We start from the raw sequence: 20,896 nt of genomic DNA on the forward strand, positions 1-20,896 counted from the left end.
ACTGTCATGTTTTTTTTCATATATTGAAGTAAGAAATTATGTACTTTACCATTTTTGAGTGTCCACTGCACAGAACAAAGCAAAACAAGAGTTTAACAGTGATTTTTTTCACAAAAAGAAGTGACCTTAAGCTTGCTGAGTACCTAAGGAAGAGACTGAAGCTCTTCAAACCATGTTCTGGGCTTAAATTCCAAGCAGTAAAGAAATATTCTTTATTGTTAGTGAACTGCAAGGGCTCCTTGTCCAGCTCCACATCTTTGTATATTTTAAAGATTTTTCACACTTTAACATGCACAAAGAAAACCAAAACCTTTCCTCTTTTTCTGCTACCAGCTTCTCATTAAAAGGAAATTCTCATTAAAAGGAATCTCATTAAAAGGAAAAGTTTTCAGGAATGGGAAATAATGCCCAGGACATTAAAAACACAGCTTAGAAGTTAAAAAACCCCCTCTACTGCAGGTGTTTAACTAAAAAAAATACTGAACTTTCTTCAAAGTTTTCATTACAAAGCAACCTGCTTGGAGAGATCACATCTCAGCTGGCCAACAAGTGGATTTTTTAAACCTCTTCAGCACAGAATCACCAACTATTTGGAAACAGTGGTGCTGCTGATGATTAATAAATTGGGAAATTAACAGAAAACCTGAGGCTTTCACACTTTGGATTCAGTGCCACGTTCTTGAGCTCTCCTACAAATAAAAGAATAGTTATTTTGGAAAATCTCATTCTGGTTTAAACATCCCCAGCGCTTGTTTTCAAGCCTGTTTTCTAAAGAATGAATTAAATCTGTCTCCCGACCAGCCAGGCTGCCAGAACTGACAATGCTACAGTTTTGGGTTGACTCACAGATACTGTGTGTTCACACAAGAAATGCACATTACTGCCCGATTGCTTCATGCTCCAGGGTGGGTCCTGCAGACAAGGAACTTTCCCAGGGAGCAAAAACCTGGCTATAAGCAAATACACATTTTTACAGGCACTCAGTGGCATCACAGCTCCATTTCCTCTGGTTTAGAAGGTTGAAATTCCTGCTCTTTTCACCAAAACCAAATGCACAAATGGAAAGAATTGATAAGAGCAGCACAAATCCACCAACTTTTGCAGTATTTCTATTTTAGGATCATGAAAACACCTTTAAATTTTAAGGAATGTTTGGGCAGACACTGGTTAGTGTCAGCGGGCTGCTTTAGGTCAGATTCTAGAGATCAGGAAAAGCACAACCTGGAATTCTCTAAGACACTGGAAAGCAGCTACTGCAAGGAGGAGATTTAAGAGTAAGGAGTAGAAAATCCAAGATTCTTCAGGCAGGCAATTAGTGGTTTCTATGCCAGCCACAAGACTACTTAGCTGCCTTCAGCAGTGGCCCAGGGACCCAAAACAAATGCAAATCTTTTATTCTATTAAAAAATAACGGAGAATCATTATTCCACAGCATCTCTACAGCTGTTCTTGGAAAAAAGACACAAACCACTCACCACTGCCTAAAGCACTGACTAAAGCCAGTCCTGCTCAGCACCAGAGATGCAGATCAGCAGGTAATTATGGTCACAACGATGGAATTATCCTCACCCTTTCCAAGTGACACACAGCACGACATTGTCACCTCCAGCCTCAACTGTACCCAGTCCTTCCACTATTTGGGATATCCTACCTAAGAGGGGTGGGCTGGGAGCTTCCCTGCTGTGCAAACACATCCTAAAAAGATGGATTAATCTCCTGTGTGGTTTCCCACACGGTTTCTCTCCTTTGTGCAGTGGGTGGATGTGTCACAGGGTGGCTTTTCCCTCCACCGCAGGTGGCTGTTGTCACAGGTGTCACCTGAGTGTCAGAAACTCCTCAGAATGCTCCGGGAGGGAATGTGGCTGGTAAAGAGCCTGGAAAAGCTGCCAGGAGAAACGCCACGGGGAGAGGATGAAGGAGGGGATGATGGAGAGGATGAAGGAAGGGATGAAGGAGGGATGCAGGATGGGATGATGGAGGGGATGATGGAGGAGGGGATGAAGGAGGGGATGAAGGAGGGGATGAAGGATGCCATGAAGGATGCCATCCCAGCGCACATCAGCAATGAGGTTGCCCAGAGAAGCCGTGGCTGCCCCTGGATCCCTGGAAGTGCCCAAGGCCAACTTGGAGCAGCCTGGGACAGCGGAAAGTGTCCCTGCCATGGCAGGGGTTGCCCTGGATGATCTTTAAGGCCCTTCCAACCCAAACCTTTCCGGAATCCCATGTTTATCACCACCCTCCAAGCCACAGCCCCAGTTAGGGCGCAGAGCGAACTTTAGCAGCGCAGGTGCCGAGCAACAGCAGCAGCAGCAGCAGCAGCAGCAGGTCCCTCCCTCAGCACCTGCAGCATCCCCTCACGCAGCAGCGGCCCTGAGGGAGGCTCGCAGCTCCAAGCCCCTCACAGCCCTGCCCGCGGGCACGGCCAGCCCGGCTCCACCCGCCCGCAGCCGCGGCACGCCGGGCAGGCTCCGAGCAGGTGCCGCCGCTGCCCTCCCGCCGCACTGACCTTGCGCAGGGCGGGCACGAAGAGGCCGCGCCATTTCGGGCCGTTCTCCTCGCCCAGGAACTCGTAGGGCTGCGGCGGCGGCTGCATGGCGGCCGCTCCGCATCGGGGCCGGGCCGCCGCGGTGTCGCTGCTCACCCGCCCGGCCGGGCCGCCATGGCTCTGCGGGGCCGCTCGGGGCTCGGCGGGGCCGCTCGGGGCGCTGCGGGGAGGCGCCGGGCGGGGGTCGGACGGGCCGGGCCGGGCAGGGCCCCGCTCCCCGCTCGCTGCGGCCCCGCTGCCGCCGCCGCCCGCAACGCCGCCCTGCGCGCCTGCGCCGCCCGCCCCGCGCGCCCCCTGCGGGCAGCGCCCGGAACTGCGGGCGGCGAGGCTGCCGCCCGGAGCGGATCGCCCTGCCCGGGGGAGATTGTCCTGCTCGGAGCAGATTGCCCTGCCCGGGGGTGTTTCTCTCCCTCCCTGGAGGGTATGAGGGTATTTCCCTGCCCCGAGGATGTTTCTCTCCCTCCCTCGAAGCAGTTTCTCTGGAGGTTGTGTCCCTCCCTGCCTGGAGGCAGCTTCCATCCCCGCCTAGGGGCTGTGCCTCTCCCTTCCCAGGAGGATGTTCCTCTCCCTGGCTGGTGGATGTGCTTCTCCTGACCCACAGCATGTTCCTCTCCCTACCTTTAGGCTGTTATTCTTCCTACCTGGATGCTATTCCCCGGAGGCTGTGTTTTTTCCTTCCTGGAGACTCTGCTGCTTCTTACCTGAAGGCAATTTTCCTCTCTACCTGAAGGTAATTTTCCTACCTGGAGGCTTCCAAGAGACCTGTGCCTGTTCCTGCCTGCAGGCAGTTTTCCTCCCTGTTTGGAGGCTGTTTTCCTACCTGGCAGCAGTTTCTCTCCACACCTGGAAGGAGTTTCTCTCCCTGCTTGGAGGCAGCTTTTCTCTCTTTCTGGAGGTTGTTTCCCTCCCTACTCCAGAGAGCACCACTGTCACCATTCCCTCCACCCAGTGATCACCCAAATCCAGCCAACCTTTCCCTCCTGACAGCACCATATTTGTATCTCACCTTATAAACCCTCCACTTCCCATTTTAAGACTTGTCCACAGAGGAGTGGATAAATTAAACTAAAGGGGGAAAAAAAGTGCCTTTCTGCCAGTGAAAGTGTGATCCTTCTTTGTAACATTTCCTGGAAGAGCCTGATGCTTCCAGAGGCAGCACCAGCTCCTTCTGCTCCTTCCTATCAGAGCAGCCTGGGAGGTTCCCAACAAAATATTTATTTCTGTGAGAAGACAATTGTTCCTCAAACCCAAACTGTGAGCAAAAAGGAAATAATGGGATAATGGTGGCACAATCCATGGACCCACAGTTCCTACTGCTTTCAGAGTTTAGGACTGGCCTTGCTGGGCACTGGTTTAGATATTGGCATATTGGTTTAGATTGGGATATTGGGAAAGAATTGTTCTCTGTGTGTTCCAGGCCAGGTTGGACAGGGCTTGGAGCAACCTGGGACAGTGGAAGGTGTCTCTGCCCATGCAGGGTGGAATGGGATGGGATTTAAGGTCCCTTCAGCCCAAACCAGGCTAGGGTTCTATGATTCTGTAAGACTTTTGGGGAACAAATTGTGTTTGGACGAACATTTATTCAGAGTTTCAGGAATTCTCATCCCACCTGTCCCAACAGGCTCAGATCAGCCTTAGCACCAGTTCTGTCGAGTGAGGAGAAGCTGTGAGGTGTGAGAAACACAGATAAGATAATTTAGGAAGACAAGTTTGGTCATGTGTCCCCCTCCCAGAGTAATTCCTGTTATATAGAGCTATAACCTGCCTAATTCAGCTGAGAATTTGCAAGTTCCAGTGAAACTCTTCTCTGAGTCAGGAGAAATACACAGACTTTACAGCATTTAAAAAAACCCCACCACACTATTTTAATCATAATAGAAAAAGGCACATTTGGAAAATAAATTAATACATTTTCACACTTTGTGAGCAACAAGATTCATGTTTGAAACCCTGACATCATAATCTCCAAAATTATTTTGTATAACAAACACTTAAAACTTTTATCTCTGAAAATATTTCTGTTTCACAAAATGCTACATCAAGATTCATCATTTAAGTTCCAAATAAACTTTACCCCCAAACAATCATCACCTGAGAGGAAAAAGCACCGCAGGCTGCACAGGGAAATGCTGACTTAGGATTCCCCCTGGTCTCTGTTTTGCATTTTAATGCTCTTTATTCTGTTAATACATGTCAGGCCACACCTCGTGTGGGAGGAAGTTGCTTTTGCAATCCTTTTGTAGGATTGACTGTTGATAGGCAACACTTCTGGCAGGGAGGGAGGGAAGATAGGATTGTTCCACTGTGGGAAGTTTTACACAGCCCTGTGGCACTGGAAGGCTTGGAACAGCTGAATCTCTGCCTGAAGTGACCAAAGCTTTGTTCTGAAAGGGTTGTTATTTGAATTTCCAGCAGCCACTTTTCTGGTGAAGTAGATGTCACCAGGACAAAAAAAAAATTGAGGAAAAATAAAAATTAAAAAAGGGCAGGTTAAGCCTTTTTTTTCCCCTCAAAAAAAAGTGTCTCAAATCCATGCAGGAAAAATCAGCTGCTCTCCTGTGCTAACCCACTCCCATCAGAGGAGCTCAGAAAAGAACTTCTGAAGGAAATATCTATGTCCAATTGCCTGGTAACTGTAATTCCCCACAATTATCTGTGTTACCCAACATCCTGCAGCATCTGCTATAAAATCCTCAATACTCTGTCCCTGAGGCCACAAAATTCTGTTTTACAGCCATTCTGCAGAGCACACCCAGGGCCTCAGCTTAGCACTCAACTTACTCAACGTCTCTCCACACAGACTCCTCCAGGTGTATCTCTGATAAAAACTGGGTATCAATAGAGTTCAGAGGAGTCACCAGCCCTGCCTGAGCTCCCCTGCCAGCCCTGTGGGAAATGGGAAGCCTTCCTGACTCACCCATCAGGGCTCCAAGGGAAGCAATATGAAGCATGACTCAATTCAGGCAGGTTTCTGGAGCTTCCCTCCCTTCACATTTGCTGTTGCAAAGACCATTTTCCCTGGATTGCTCAACTGGCTGGACAAAGATCCAAATCCTTTTGCTTTACCAGTATTTGAAGGTAGGAAGAAGCCCAGACCAACTGAAGTAGTTTCTGATCAGTGCTGATTTCTGTAAATTAAATGAAAAGTGGTTCCATATTTTATGTCCATATTTTTATGTCCATATTTTCATTTAAGCTCTATAAAAAATAAAGACAGTGATCAGACAGTGTATCTGAATTGCAGATCTAAATTGGGTTTGGTAATCCTCTTTAAGCTTATTTTTTCTGTGAAATACACTACATTCACGTCGAAGGCTCTGAATATTGTTCTCAATCTCTGATAAAGCCTTTAATTCCATATCAGCAGGGCCCTTAAACAGGGCTTATCCTTCTATTCCATTACTTTCATGTAAGCTAGAGGACTGCAGACTCCAATTTAAACAGAATCAGGGAGAAAGCACACAGAGAGCCACCCCATGCCTGTGGCTTCTCATTCTCACCTCCCAGGAGGCAACGTTGTGACCACAGGGATGGGAAATCCATGGGGATAATCCCACCACAGAGGCTCCTCCTGCTCTGCTCGGGGTTGGAGATCTTGGTTGTGCTCAGGTGGCCAAACCTTCCTTGCCACACCACACACCACAACTCCTTCACTCGTGGGCAGAGGAGAACATTGCCAAGGCTGCTCTGGCACTGCCTGGTGTCCTTCAGGAGGGGTTCCCACATTCCAAGGGGCAGAGGCTGCCCATTCCTGGCAGGAATTCAGAGCTGGAAGCGCCGCTCCACCTCGTCTGCGATCATGGCGGCGATGGCGAGGGAGGAGGTGGCGGCGGGAGAAGGAGCATTCCTGACATGCAGGATTCTGCTCCCAATATCCCCAGTGCCTCCATCAAACACAAAGTCATCCACCAAATTCCCAGCACTGTCCAGTGCCTGAGCTCTCACGCCAGAGGGACCCCTGGAAAATGAAGGAGGAGCTCAACAGCAGGAGGAAAATGTGTTCCCGAGGCAGGAAATCAATTCCTATGAGGATTGTCTCCAGGGGGACAGTGAGGAGGGCAGAGTGTGGAGACAAAGCCTTTTGGGGGAAGTTTAACACCCAGGAGGAGGCAGAACAGGGGATGTCCTGCAGCCATGGGATCATTAAAGATGGAAAAGATGTCTCAGACCATCAAGTCCAACTTGTGACCTTAAACTTCCACTGCCTGCTATGGCAGGGACACCTTCCACTGTCCCAGGTGGAAGCCTTGGACAACCTGTCCAGCCTGGCCTTGGACACTGCCAGGGATCCAGGGACAGCCACAGCTTCTCTGGGCACTCTGTGCCAGGGCCTCACCACCCTCACAGCCAAGAATTTCTCCCTAATATCCAATCTAAACCTAATAACCAATCTAAATCTCTGTCAGTTTGAGGCCATTCCCCCTTGTCCTGCCCTCTAAATAGTCCCTCTCCATCTTTCTGCAGGTTCTCATCAAGTACTGCAAGGGTACAGTTAGGTCACCTCACAGCTTCTCTTCCCCAGGCTAAAAGTTCCCAGCTTTTCCTCCCAGCAGAGCTGCTCCATCCCTCTGATCATCCTGGTGCTCCTCTGGACACTCTCCAGCAGCTCTAGGTCCTTCCTTTGCTGGATCCAGGGCTGGAGACAACTCAAAGTTTTAGTATCATATTTTGGTGGAGGAAGGGACTAAACCTACGCCACGTTTTCTGCTGTTCAAATAAGAGATTTATCAGGAGAAAACAGGAGAAGTTTCTTTTACCTGAGAACATCGTTGGTGGTGACCTCAGGGATGAACTTCTGCAGCTGCCTCACCTGGGCACTGAGGGAAAAGGCTCTGTACAGCTCCCCCAGGCCGTAGGACACGTTCCTCAGCACCAGCTTCCACAGCCCACTGCACAGGGAGAAACAGCTGCAGTAAGGGAAAATCTGCCTCAAAATGCACCAACTGCTGAAGAAGGCAGCAAATCCAACTGTCTGGCACAAGCTCCTGTTCCCAGAATCAGGAATCCTGTAACACTTTCTTCTGTTTGAGAAATATATCCATCTCTCCCTGCCCTCTGGCAGTGGGAAGCCATTCCCTGTGTCCTGTCCCTGCATCCCTTGTCCCCAATCCCTCTGCAGCTCTCCTGGAGCTCCTTTAGGCACTGGCAGGAGCTCTGAGCTCTCCCTGGAGCTTCTCCTCTCCAGGCTGGACACCCTCAGGTCTCCCAGCCTTTCTCTCTTCCAAGCATTCTCTGCAGATATTTAATTACACTGTCTAGGTTAATTAATTTATCACAGTGCATTGGAACAAAACCAATCCTGGAATAGCTCCACCAGCACCTTCCAAGGAGCAGCCACATTCCCAGGCTGGCTGAGACATGTCCTGGTAGAAAACTCAAATATTAGACCACAAGAACTCAAATGTCTTGGCCAAGTCCACCCTTACCAGCTCCTTAACTGTCTTTAAACACACCAAAACCATGGGAAAAGTAGGATTTTGGGCAGAAAGTGGCTTTCATGGGTCACATTTTGACACAAGCATGCAGCAGACACAAAGACAAGGCATTACCTGTAGCTTACAGCATCTAAGAAGTCTCCAGGGCTGAAGTCCAACAGTTTGTATCCTTCCCTCTTGAAGGCCAACACTGCATTAGGGCCAAGCCAGACACTGCCATCCATCCTGGGTGTGAAATGGAATCCCAGGAAAGGGAACCGAGGGTTGGGAACCTGCATGGGACACAGGAGTGAGCAGAGACAGCAAATCTGCCATTTTCTTTCCAGCCACAGCAACAAAATTCTGAGTCATGGAACCAGATCATTGGCTCTGAGCTGGTTTTGCTGCTGGTTAATTGTGCAGTTATGGCATGTCAGTAATTAAAACACTGAAGAACAGAGCAGGGCCAGGTAAAGCTGAATTTCAGGGAAAAGGAAAACAAACACCAGGCAGAAAAAAAAAAAAAAAGTCCACCTGATTTCTCAGGATATAAATCAACCCACAACAAAACCAACGACATCCTGTTGTTATTCACCAGGAGCAATTATACTGCAGTAAATTAGAATAGAAAATATTAGGAAACCCTCACTGGTGTGTACAAAACAGCCTGAACTTAGCAGGCCTGGCTGATGCTAATTATAAATATCTGCAGGTTTGTTTTGTTCCAGTTCCTCCCTCCCATTCCAAGACAGGATCCCAAATCATCCCCAGGTGGGAAGAGGTCAGACAAACACCAATGCCAACATTCCAATTTTCCCAAAGATCCAGTGTTTAGCAGGCAAAGCTAAGCTCATATTCAGAAAAGGAGTATTTCAATGTACAGTAGAATTAGCTAAAATGCTGCCCTAGGAATTCTCTGTCCTTGATTTATAGCTACACTTTCTGTCTGGGATTGCTTCTCTTCATCCCATTATTTGTCTGTATTAGGAGGTAGAAAGGTTGTGGTTTTTCTCCCACATCTATTTTTTAATGACAAAATAAGCTAATTCAAAAATGAAGTTGAGAGGAAAATACCTAAATCTGAGTGTTGGGTATTAGCACAAAAGATTAAATCAAATTATATCGAGTAATTCATCACAGAATCCCAAAATCATTTAGGTTGGAAAATACTTTCAGTGTCATCTGTGAACTTCCTTGAGCTACAGATTTGTCTAGATTATCAGTAAAGAGATTAAACATTATTAATTATTTAAACAATAAATTTGTATTAACATTATATTATATATTATATTATTGTAGAATACTATATTACATATTATATTACACAATACTATATTGTATATAATATTGTATATATTTATATATTATAATACAATATGCATAATATATATTTATATATATATAAATAATACATAAATAATTTAAATAATAAAGAATCATTTACTGTCATCACTCTGTGACTTCTGAATCCTGCCTATAGATTTATTTTAGGACATATAGAAAGAATTCAGAGTTTTCTGGACATGTGGCACCATGATGTCCCATCCTTTCCCTATCAAGAAAGAAAAACCCAAACCCACAACCAAACCAAACTAAAACCAACTGGCAATAACTTCCCACAAGGTATTTCCATGTTTTGTTCAAAAATCAACAAAATCCAAGCCATCCTGTCACAAACCAACTGACAGAAATAACCACAGAATTTTGCCCAATTTCTGTACTTTTAGCAGCTCTGAAAGCACACTGTGACAGAGAAAGCAGGTTGTACATACTGGGTAAATATTTCCTTTAACCAGGTAACACTTTTCTGGTTTTAGCACCAAATAATCCCCCCGGAATGGGACAATCCTGGGCTCGGGGCTGCAGCCACTGATCTCAGACAGACGGTCAGAGTGAAGCCCTGCACAGGTCAGAATGTGCCCACAGGAGATCTCCTCACCCTGTGGACAACAAAAAACACATAAAAATTTAATGTATCTACTAAGAAACATCCAGGGAAAAAGCCCACAATGATTTATTTAAATAAGTTTAAAGAGTTGTTCACTGATTTGACCCAACAGGGTGGGAGAAGCTACACAAATTCACAGCACACAGGTATGGAGAGCTGCTAAATGTCAAATAAATATCATAATCTAAATAAATTTATCACCTAAATAAATAAAATCACAAACTATTATCTGTTTATTTATCTCACAATACTTGTTTTTAAATGCTGTGGGTTTTATTCCTCAACTAAAAAATATGTGCATTTAAAAAATATCAGATTTTTCCATTTGGTGGAAGAATCGGACAGATTTTGGAAGCTACTTTTAAATGAAATAGCAAAAATACAAGAAAAAAAACCAGCAGAACTAAATTTAAAACTACCAGAGGGGTTGTGAGGTTGTTTTTGTTCCACATATTCCCTCCTGAAGGTGAAGAGTTACAACCACAGTTCCTGGGCAGCTCTGACTTGCAGGAACAGCACCTGTCATTGATTTTATTGAACCAGTTCTGATGATAAAATGACAATAAAATGATGCTAAAAGCCTCCTTATCATTTTATGGATGCCAGAGCCCAAAAGCAAACATGAAAATTGTTGTTTGTCACCCAATGAACAAGTCATAAAAGGAGTCCTTGGAAACACAAGCATCAAATTGTGCAAATAAAGCAGATAAGGGACATTAAACATCAGGCAGCAGAAAGTTATGGTTTATTATTTTACATTATTATTAAATTTGAACATCCTTGTTGTAAAGAACTGATTGCAGTTGTTTTATCAAACTGATCATGTTGCTGAACAGAAGCTTTTAAATATGGTTTTTTTTTTTTTGAGATGATTAATCCCCCAGGACTCCAGAAAAGAATCTTAAGAGAAGCAGCTTCCTGTAAGGAATTAAAACTCCTGTTTCATCCTTACCTTTTTGCTCCTAACAATGACTGGGTACTTCAGTCCTGAAATAGAATTAGACAAGAGAAGGAATTACTGGAAAAAGTAGCAGAGAACTGACAGAACAAGCAGCTTGTCACCAGGAAGGATTTTTCCTCTGGAATCATCTGGAGTTCCAAGCTATGGAACAACTACTGATGCACATGCAAGATTCAGCTAAATCTGGTTTTAAGAGGAGAGAACAACCTTATTCATCAATTTTGCTCTCATTTTCTTGCATCAGCTTTAACTGTTTCAGCTGAAGGGTGACCTGACTGCAAAAAAAACCCCAAAGTGAGATTGCTGAATACTTTCACTGATGTAATTTTGCCTTTTTTTCTCATCCTTAGGAGACAGAGAGGTTCAGAAATGTCATTTCAGTTAAAAAAAAAACATGTTTTGAACAAAATCTTTGTAGTAAATGGAGGGGAAAAAAATCCAGCCTTACCATGTTCACTTTCTGGAGAACTTTCTTTGGCCATTTCCATGTTTGTGACTTCAAAATCAGTCAAGATTGTCCCACCTGCTTCCTGGAAGTCTCTGGCATAGGATTGAGCCACTAGTTTGTAATCCACAATGCCAGTGTATGGAGAATCAAGAGCCATCAGACCCTGGAAGGGTATTAAAGACACAGAGGAAGAGAAAAAGTTGGAATATTTCATCTGGAATATCTGCACTGCCATGAGAAGGGAGTGCTGCTGTCTCCCCATTTGCTCAGCATGCAAAGGATGTTTTAGGGAGCAGATCCAAAATGTTTACATTAAAAAAAAATTAAAAAAAAAAAAGATAAAAAAGTTTATTTTCCAGAAAATTTCTCTCTGTACCTACAACTCCTAAGCCACACAGCTACTCCACAGCAAGCTGCCAGATGAAATAGCACAGGGAATTTATATCCAGGTTTTCCTTTCAAAAACAGACTAATCAACAACAAATCTGTATTCCATAAACTCAAATCCTTATCCTGGTGGGAAAATAAACAGCCTGAGAAATGCTACATAACAACCACACCCACTGGATTGAAACTGGTTTGATCCAAATCCACACTTATAGATGGGAAGGAATTTTCTGAACTTGAACCTCAAGGCCAGAAATATATTTATGTTAAATTTAAAAATGGTGTCACCTGAGAAACAGAGACCTTACAAGCTAATTAAAAGAATGGCAAACCTTACCCTGCAGAAGGGCTCCTTCTCTTGGATTTCCTTGGCTCCAATGAGTTTCAGCCCTGGGACATTGTTCTGCTGCCCCCTCTCATACAGAGTTTTGAGCCTTGGAATTTCATTGTGTTCCACAGCCACAATCAGCTTTGGGAAAGAAAAAAAGGCACAGCAGTGAGCAAAACACACAGAGGGGAGGTTTGGGATCAAGCTTAAGGAGTAGTGAATGAGTGAACAATGAATTACAAATCAAGGGATTGGAATATGGTTGGTGCCATTGATTATAAAAAAATCTACTCCTGAGGAAGCACTGATACATCATGAAGAATTACAAAATAAATGCTAAACTGTAGCTTAAATTATTATCAATTGATAATATTTGCCAGAAGCACCCTGAGACTACAAGTTTGTATGTGAAAGAAGAGAACATGAATTTATATATTTAAAGAGGCACTGGGATGCTCCCAAAAATAAAACTGAACCCAAGGTGTACAAACCTCAAACAGCCTCAATAAGAAAGGATGTGTTCTGACCTGGTCTGAATGGAACTGTATCAGTTTCACTTCATTTAACTGCGGAGTTTGTTCACAACTCTCACAGGAGATTAATCCTGCTAGGAATTCCCTGTGCCAGGTTTGCACAGACCATGATCCTTCCAGCTCCAGCTCAGGTCTGACACAGAGGCACCTCACAGCTCTCCAGGCCTGGGGCTGCTTTAGGGAAGATGGTGAAACTTCACCATCATCTTCCCTGGAATGAACACTGCCAGGGAGGTATCAAGGAATCATGGAATTGTTGAGGTTGGAAAAGCTCTGTAGGAGTCCAGCTGCTCCCCCTGCACTGCCAAGGCCACCACTGCCCCATGTCCCCAGGTGTCACATTCACAATGCTTTTAAATCCCTCCAGGCATGGGGACTCCACCACTGCTCTGGGCAGCTGTGCCAGGGCTTGACAACTCTTTCCATGAAGAAATTTTTCCAATATGAAACCCAAAGCTTCCCTGGCACAACTTGTCGCCATTTCCCCTTGTCCTGTCCCTGTTCCCTGGAGCACAGCCTGACCCCCAGGCTGTCCCCTCCTGGCAGCAGCTGTGCAGAGCCACAAGGTCCCCCTGAGCCTCCTTTGCTCCAGGCTGAACTCCTTTCCAGCTCCCTCAGCCTCTCCTGGGGCTCCACACCTTTCCTAGCTCCATTCCCTTCTCTGGACACTCTCCAAAAACTTTTTTGTGAGAGGCTGACAACATCCCCCAGGATTGGAGGTGCTCCAGCAGTGCAGCAAAGGGCGCTGCCACCCTGTTGTTGGTACAAAACACACAAATTCAGTGTCACCCAAGCTCCAGCTGATCCCTCCAGGGCAGGAGCTGTGAGCAGGTTGTCCCCTCAGGTGTGTTGCTGCACAGATCCATAGTGCCACCCTGTGCCCAGTGTGGCAGCAGAGGGAGCACAGACCCAACACAACTCTGAGCAAAACGATGGATTTCAAATTTATCACTCAGGGCCAAGGTTAGGATAGAGAGTCCTGTGGAAACAGCAGCTCAATGCCCAGTGAGAGCTGGAAATCTGAACTGTGTTAGGAACAACCAGGAAATGGATACAGGAGAACTCTCTGGCACAGAGTCTGACCACACCTGGAATGCTCTGCCCAGTTCTGGTTCTTGCCTTGCACCAAAGACACATTAAAGTAGAAATGGTTCAGAGCATGAAGACAGGGTGGGGAAGAGCCATGAAAAACCTTCTCCAAGAGGAATGACAGCAGACTGAGATTCATAAGCTGGAAGGGATGATTTGGGGCCAGGAGAGGATATAAAATTATGTGCAACTTGGAGAGTGTGGGAAAAAACCCACAACCAGGCTCATAACATCCACCCCACAGCCTCTGTTTCCCAAGGAAAGATCACACAGGAATTCCTGTACCTTCCCACACTGTTTGTATGGAATTCCCTTCTGGTCACAGTATTTGTAGCAGAGGGATGCCCCCTGCACACAGAGCTTGGCCTTCAGGGAGCCAGGGGTGTAGTAAATCCCACTGTGGATCACACCACTGTTGTGTCCGCTCTGGTGATGGGCTGAAGAGAAAGAAAAACACATTGTTAAAACACATTTGTTCCCACTTAATCACTGCAGCTGTCAGGAAAATGAGTTAATTGAGGTCCTGCCTTAAATCAGAGTTATGAGCAATGATCAAGTGAGGGAACTGCACAATTAATTCCTCCCCTGGCTTCAAAAGGTTAGAGAAACACTGACACAGCCAGGCCTGGTTAATGATAATCCATACAGTGTGTTGGATTAACAGGGAAAAAAACTCAAAACCACAAGTTCTTCCTTGCCAGGAACAGGCCAATCAATCAAAATGTTTTACAGGCTAAAATGAATTTTAAGAAATCCAATTTTTACAATGAAACACATCCTTTAAGGCCTCATCTAACACAATGTCTGTGCAATCCACGATTCCTTTGGAGCTGCTGGCAGGCCTGGGAGGACTTCTGAGTATTTGTGAACTGGATTAGGTTGCTATTTCCTCTTTGCAAACAGATAAAATAGAGGTGAAAAATACCACAAACGTTTTTACTTCAATAATTTGGTCAGGTTCTCCCTCTCAACATGTTGATGCCCAAAGGTCATTCCTGCTTGGCACTCACATAGCTGTTAAGGACTTCATGTGTGTCTTGGGGATAAAAAGTCATTTTGTATCATTCATGAAACATCTCATTAGCAATTTATAGCCTGGCTGATGGAGCTATTTAAGAGAAGAGTTTGGGATCACAGGTCCTGTTTGGAGTTAACCATTGATGTGTGCATTCCTTGGGATTCCTCCAGCTCCATGCAGGACCTGCTATTGCCTTTCCACAACCTGCATTGTTCCTTACTTTGGTTATTCACCCTCCTTGTCGTCTCTCCTGACGTTCCTGTGCTGCTGGAGCCTCAGCAATCCCACCTGCAGCTTTCACACAGTGCAGCAGCAACGTTCAGGATTTTTTAACCTAAAATTCCTAGTTTGAAGTCCCAGCAGTGAAGGACAGACTGATGACAACTCTGCTTCTCCACTGAAGGACATGTCGTTGGGAGAAGGGTGGGAGAAGTTCTCAGGGAAATTCATCCCCAGGGGAGAGTCATCACAGATTGCAGAATGGTTTGGGATGGAAGGGACCTTAAAGATCATCTTGTGATGAGCATAGACAGGGACACTTTTCACTACCCCAGGTTGCTCCAAGCCCTGTCCAACCTGGCCTTGGACACTTTCAGGATGGGAAATCCTTCACCCACTACAGCAACAAAGGCAGGTGCTCTCCCACAGCTACTGCCCAAAACCTGCTCCCTCCACACGGATATCCATGGGATCCTGGGATTCTGGCAGTGTGTCCTGCTGGTCCCTGTCACCTCTCCCGCTCCGTACCCAGCTCCTGCTCCTTCTCCAGCACGGCGAAGGCCAGGGAGGGATGGCGCTGGATGAGCTCCCGGGCTGCGGCCAGCCCCACGATCCCTGCGCCCACCACGGCCACGTCGAACGTGCTGCAGAGACATGGAAATGGCCATCAGCACATCCCGGGAACGGGAGAGGGAAAAGGGATGGGGATGGAGGGAAAGGGGATGCAAAGAATAGAGGGGAGAGGGAAAGGGGATAGGGATGGAGGGAAAGAGAGAGAATAGAGGGGAGAGGGATAGGGGATATAGGGAAAGAGGATGTAAAGAATAGAGGGGAGAGGGAAAAGGGATAGGGAAAAGGGGAGAAGTTGAGGGAAAGGGGATGTAAGTGAAGGGGATATAGGGGAAGGAGATATAGGAATAAAGGGGACATAGGGGAGAGAGAAACACGATAGAAGAAAGGGAATAGGGGCGATTAATAATGGAAAGGGGGAAAAGATAGAGATAGGAGATAAAGGATACAGTGGAAGGGGCTATAGAGAATATAGGGGATATAAGAGAGACGAAAAGGGGATAGGGAAAAATGATATAGCAAATACAGAAGATATAGGAGAGAGGAACGGGGAAGGGGAAAAGGATAGGGAAAAATGACCGGGGAAGTGGATGAGCAGAGGTAAGAGTAGAGGGCAGAGGGGAAAGGGACAGGGACAGGGGACGGGCATAGGGATAAAGCTACGGTTTACGGCTGGGGACGAGGATAAGGCATGGGAACAGAGCCGGTGTGAGGCCAGCCCGCCCCGCTGCCCCCGGGCTCACCTGAGCCGCCGGCTCTGCAGCCGCCACAGCGCCACAGCGCCCTCAGCACGGCCCCGCAGCGCCGCCGCCATCTTGGAGGCGGAGAGACCTGAAGGAGCTGAGGGAGCGCCGGGTCGGGGCCGCCTCCTGCTGCGGCTGCTGCTCCTCCTGCTGCGGCTGCTGCTCCTCCTCCTGAGGCTGTTGCTCCTCCTCCTGAGGCTGTTGCTCCTCCTCCTGAGGCTACTCCTCCTCCTCCTGAGGCTACTCCTCCTCCTCCTGAGGCTACTCCTCCTCCTCCTGCGGCTGCTCCTCCTGCGGCTGCTCCTCCTCCTCCTGCCCCTTGTGCTGCAGCTGCTGCTCCTCCTGCTGCGGCTGCTGCTCCTCCCTCCTGCTGCCCCTCCTCCTCCTGCTGCCCCTCCTCCTCCTGCTGCTCCTCCTCCTGCGGCTGCTGCTCCTCCTCCAGCTCCTGCTGCCCCTCCTGCTGCGGCTGCTCCTCCTCCTGCCGCCCCTCCTGCTCCTGCCGCCCCTCCTGCTGCTGCTCCGCCGGGCTGGGCAGCGCCCCGCCGGCCTCCGGGCAAGGTTCGGCGGCTGGGCGCTGGGGGCAGCCCGGGGGCGGTGCCGGTGACAGTGCCGGGATTCCCTCAGCAGCCGCGGGCCCCGCCGGGCTGACAGCCCCGGTCAGGCCTTGACGGCGGCGCGGCCTTCCCCTGCTGCTGCTGGCGCTGCAAATAACGTCTCCCTTTTCCCCTCTCCCGTCGGCAAGGAGGTCATGATGGCGTTGGGGACACTCTTGAGGAAGCCGCCGCCGCCGCCGGGCAGCTGTAGAGCCTTCTGGGGATGGCTGAATGCCGTGTTCAACAAGTAAGAGTGAGTCGCTGGTTAATAATTGACTATCAGATCCATCAAATTGTCTGCGCGGCTTGTGAAGCAGAACAATCAAGTCCCTACGCTGTAGTAAACGTTTTCTGTCATTAACGCTCTTCTCCCCCCCCCCCAGATTGCATGTTGGTTACTTTCCATTCCAAAGCTGTGACCTTCCAGAGGAAAGTGTGTGCTCTGCCCTTTCCCTGGAACGTCCAAGACAAGCTGGCCACATGGATCCCATCCCCAAATCCTCGTCTTCTTTGACCCCAACACTCACCTGAGCCCGTAGAACAAATGTGCCCTTTCACTTAGAGAGGCATCGAACCAATCCATCATTGCAAAGTTGTTCAGCCACAGAGGGGTTTCATGTTTGCTGTTAGGAAGAGTTTCACAGTGAAAGGTTTTCTCTGCCCATAACTTTTTGCAGGAGCTCAGTAGTTTTGCATTATGCCTTCTAGCTCTGTGGGAAGGGCTGTGTGGTGTAGCTGATTGCTAAAATTCAACCAGACAGGAACCCCTTTCCAAGTCTCTGCCTTCACCATTACTCACTAGACTAAGAAATACATCCTTTTCCTGAACGGACCCAAGGAATATAAGTATTGCTGAAGTGTAATACTGAATTAAATATCGTAATTGTTGAGGAAAAACAGTGTGCCCATGGAAGAAGTGAAGTCACCAATCGCTGGAAATGTTCAAAAGATGTCTGGATATGGCACTGGAGGATATGGTTTAGTGGTGGTGCTGGATTGATGATCCTAAAGGTGTTTCCCAACCTTAATGACTCCACGGTTCTATGAAAAGGCTTCAGGAATGACATGCATATGACAAGCAACAAAAGGTTTTTATATCATCAGTGTCGGGGAGAGAAGTTTGCAGTTGTAAACCCTTACTGTGGGTAGAGAAACGTGAAAGGAAACTTTCCTTACAGAGAGGGAAGGAAACAGTCAGGAGAGTTAAATCCAGTTGCATTTGTATTCTTGTTTTACCAAAAACCATCTGCCACTTAAGTTAAAACTAGCCTAGGACACGATCCAACAATTATCCATAAACCATTTCCAGTAAATCACATCCTTCCTTTTGCCACCACGCACACAACCAGGTGTTTGCTGTGGAGCATTCCCGTTCTCCAGGGAATAACTGTGCCACTGCAGACATGCTGTGGGTGCTCTCTGTGTCCTGCAGGGTGGACCACGAGCGCATCCGAGCCGTTGGCCCCGACCGGGCAGCCTCGGAGTGGCTGCTGCGCTGCGGAGCCCTGGTCAGGTACCAGGGCTCTCCCAAGTGGCAGCAGGACTACAATGGGCTCCCCACGGGGCCCCTGGGCAAGTACAAGATCGAAGCCATCAGTGCCACCGACTCCTGCATCATGTACAGAGGATTTGACTATCTGGGTAAAGTACACGTGGAGGTTGTTCTTAATGGGCTTTGTTTGAATTGCATTGAAATATCGATAATGGTGCTGTTTTCTCCTGCCTTAGCAAGATGCAGAGAAATCTTTTGTGGGTTTTTTCCCCTTTACAATGGCTGTACATATTTTTATCAGTCCCTAAAGATGTGAAGGGAGATGATGTTGGAAACTTCAGCCTTTACCTGAAGTGTCCGTAGCACTAAGGAAGTGCCACAGATTTTGGAGTTCTTAGCAAAAAGCACTATAAATATTATTTTTCTCCTGCACCAAGTGACGATTTTGGTGTCTCTGAAGTCATAATTCTGCTCATTCTCCAGGAATTTATGATGTCTTCAAAGACAAATAAAAAGCAAGCTCTTGGTTTCTTAAAAATAAGAGATTAAACAAGTGTTTCAGGTGGTCTTTAAATAACAGAAACCAAAATGGGGAACAGACTTTTTTTTTTTGTAGCAGGGGACCCTGAATTTTTGGCATTAGCACGTTCCTATGTCAGTCATTGTTTATCACCCAGACTTGTAGTTTTTTTGTTACTTGTCTATGTCAAAGCCATTAGAATCCTCACCAAAAGGATACAAAGTCCTGGATTTTCATTTTTTTGAAGTACCCCAAAGGGACTTTGGAGGTTCATTGTGTGTTATGGCCCCACTGTATAAAGCAATGTGTTGCTGGGTGGTTTGGGGGGCAGTAATTAAATTGAAAACTTAACAACCAGCAAGGTTGGTGGTGGTTTCTGAAGCAAATGCTCACTTTGGCCTTTGCAGATGGTCTGGAGCACGTTACAGATATCAAGCTGGAGAAGTGCATGTACATACAGGACGAGTGTCTGCAGAGGCTCAGCGAGACCAACAACCTCCAGAAGAGTCTCCAGCAGCTGAAGATCATTTCCTGTGGGAATGTCACAGACAAAGGCATCATTGCACTCCACAAGCTGACGTATGTGAGCCACCAGTGCTTCCATAGCAGCCTGCTCTGGGCTGTTGGGGATTGTGGTGGGTGGAAAGGCTGGACTCTCACTGTTTCAGGGCTGTTTCAGACCTGTGGGGCTGTGGGGTGGTTGGGTTTGGCTCAAGAATAAGTAATTAATGATCACCTTGGCTTCTGTTCCTGACCCTTCTCCTGCAGCAGCTTTTCAGGGCAGGATTTGGCTGTGTCCTGTAGCTTTTACTGCTTCCTCCACCTCACACTGCTTCCTGTCACAGCATCCCCTCGTGCCTCAGGGTCTCGGGGCAGGCATGGGCATTCTGGAGTGGAATGCAGTTGGACACTGCAGCTACCAACCCCAAGCACTCACTTCAGAAACAAGCTTCCAGTAGAACCAGTCTCCATTTAAAATACTTAAAACAACTATGGTAGAATAATCCTTTCTCCCAATTGCTCTGCCAGCAGTTCAACAGCAGTTGCCCATTTTCTTTTTTAATATTTACAGGAACCTTGAATATTTGTATCTGAGTGACCTTCCTGGGATCAGGGAGAAAGAAACGACCTTCCGTGTCCTTCAGCAGGCGCTGCCAAAGCTGGAGCTGGAGCTGGATTTGGAATAAACACAGCAGCACATAACTTAGATGTGTGTGATTTCCTAGGATTTGTCTGATGTTGCATAAATGAAGTTGTAGACACTGCTGTATTTCCAGAATGGAAATAAGCTCAGCTTTTCCAGTCTAGCCTCAAAAGGTGTATGTGACCTTTTGAGAAATTATGCAGTTAAGTTTTATTAAGCTTAAACCCAGTGGTGGCTCAACAACAGACAAGGCAGGCCTCTGCATGTAGGCATCTGTTTCCTGTTTTTCTAGGAAGCTGTTAAGACCTCAGTTAGAAGTTTTTACAGTATTTTATTGCACAGAAGCAAAGTGCAAAGTGGCAGCATAGGGAATGTCAAGGTGTGTGCAGTCAGTGTGTGGTGTTGGTGCTGTTCTCTCTCAGAGAATCTCACCCAGTGAGTGGGTGCTGATTTAATAAAAGAGATTATGAGGTTTTTTGTGTTCTTCACACTTTGACTTTTGTCTGGTTTAGATGGAATGATCTATAGGCAGGCAGGGTCAGCCCCTCAGGAGCACTGAGCTGCTGAAGGGAACATGGCTGTTGGTGAAGGAGCAGCAGCTCTTGCATACAGCCTTGGGCATGTTTTTGCTGTGTGCTGACATCGACTAAAGCAGTTCTGTGCAGCTCTTCAGCTGCATCCTCATCACTCCTGTTAAATCACAGTCATTGAGAATCGTTGGAAAAGGCCTCTGAGATCATGGAATCCAGCTGTTCTCCCAGCACTGCCAAGGCCACCACTGACTATGTCCCCAAGTGCCACAGCCACAGGGCTTTAAATCCCTCCAGGAATGGTGAGTCCAGTACTGTCCTGGGCAGTCGCTGTGCCAGGGCTGGACAACTCTTTCCATCAAGAGATTTTCCCAGTATCCAATCTAAACCTCCCCTGGTACAACTTGAGGCTGT

General features: G+C 47.1%; 3 protein-coding genes across 3 annotated transcripts in view; 1 reads left to right on the plus strand and 2 right to left on the minus strand.

The window, feature by feature from the left end:
* The window catches only part of SOS2 (SOS Ras/Rho guanine nucleotide exchange factor 2), a 40,588-nt gene extending 37,775 nt beyond the window's left edge, over positions 1-2,813 (minus strand). Inside the window, exon 1 of the mRNA XM_085060909.1 lies at positions 2,507-2,813. Within this exon, the coding sequence (XP_084917035.1) occupies positions 2,507-2,593 (87 nt within the window). The 5' untranslated portion in view covers positions 2,594-2,813. The remainder of the gene's footprint in view (positions 1-2,506) is intronic.
* A 1,572-nt stretch (positions 2,814-4,385) lies between these two features.
* On the minus strand, positions 4,386-16,442 carry L2HGDH (L-2-hydroxyglutarate dehydrogenase). The gene is made up of 10 exons (XM_085060910.1): positions 16,204-16,442; positions 15,419-15,534; positions 13,939-14,090; positions 12,041-12,172; positions 11,317-11,479; positions 10,860-10,894; positions 9,732-9,899; positions 8,095-8,252; positions 7,303-7,434; positions 4,386-6,503 (listed from the first exon to the last, which is right to left on the minus strand). The coding sequence occupies exons 1-10, from the start codon at positions 16,272-16,274 to the stop codon at positions 6,308-6,310; spliced, it is 1,323 nt and encodes a 440-aa protein (XP_084917036.1). The 5' UTR covers positions 16,275-16,442; the 3' UTR covers positions 4,386-6,307.
* Positions 16,443-16,619: 177 nt separating this feature from the next.
* Positions 16,620-20,436, plus strand: DMAC2L (distal membrane arm assembly component 2 like). The gene is made up of 5 exons (XM_085060911.1): positions 16,620-16,761; positions 16,946-17,043; positions 18,229-18,437; positions 19,216-19,387; positions 19,881-20,436. Exons 2-5 carry the CDS (start codon positions 16,952-16,954, stop codon positions 19,993-19,995), a joined length of 588 nt encoding a protein of 195 aa, XP_084917037.1. The 5' UTR covers positions 16,620-16,761; positions 16,946-16,951; the 3' UTR covers positions 19,996-20,436.
* Positions 20,437-20,896: the final 460 nt, after the last annotated feature.

The sequence above is a fragment of the Lichenostomus cassidix genome, chromosome 5 (genome assembly GCF_008360975.1).
Source record: "Lichenostomus cassidix isolate B80296 chromosome 5, HeHo_3.0, whole genome shotgun sequence".
NCBI lineage: Eukaryota > Metazoa > Chordata > Aves > Passeriformes > Meliphagidae > Lichenostomus > Lichenostomus cassidix.

Excerpts from the sequence above, each read along its gene's own strand:
- DMAC2L (XM_085060911.1), top strand. The coding sequence starts at position 16,952 with ATGATGGCGTTGGGGACACTCTTGAGGAAGCCGCCGCCGCCGCCGGGC. Across the intron at positions 18,438-19,215 it reads CAGAGGATTTGACTATCTGG|ATGGTCTGGAGCACGTTACA; the intron begins GTAAAGTACACG and ends TGGCCTTTGCAG. Across the intron at positions 19,388-19,880 it reads ATTGCACTCCACAAGCTGAC|GAACCTTGAATATTTGTATC; the intron begins GTATGTGAGCCA and ends TAATATTTACAG.
- L2HGDH (XM_085060910.1), bottom strand. The coding sequence starts at position 16,274 with ATGGCGGCGGCGCTGCGGGGCCGTGCTGAGGGCGCTGTGGCGCTGTGG. Across the intron at positions 15,535-16,203 it reads CTGCAGAGCCGGCGGCTCAG|CACGTTCGACGTGGCCGTGG; the intron begins GTGAGCCCGGGG and ends ATGTCTCTGCAG. Across the intron at positions 6,504-7,302 it reads ACCACCAACGATGTTCTCAG|GGGTCCCTCTGGCGTGAGAG; the intron begins GTAAAAGAAACT and ends TTCATTTTCCAG.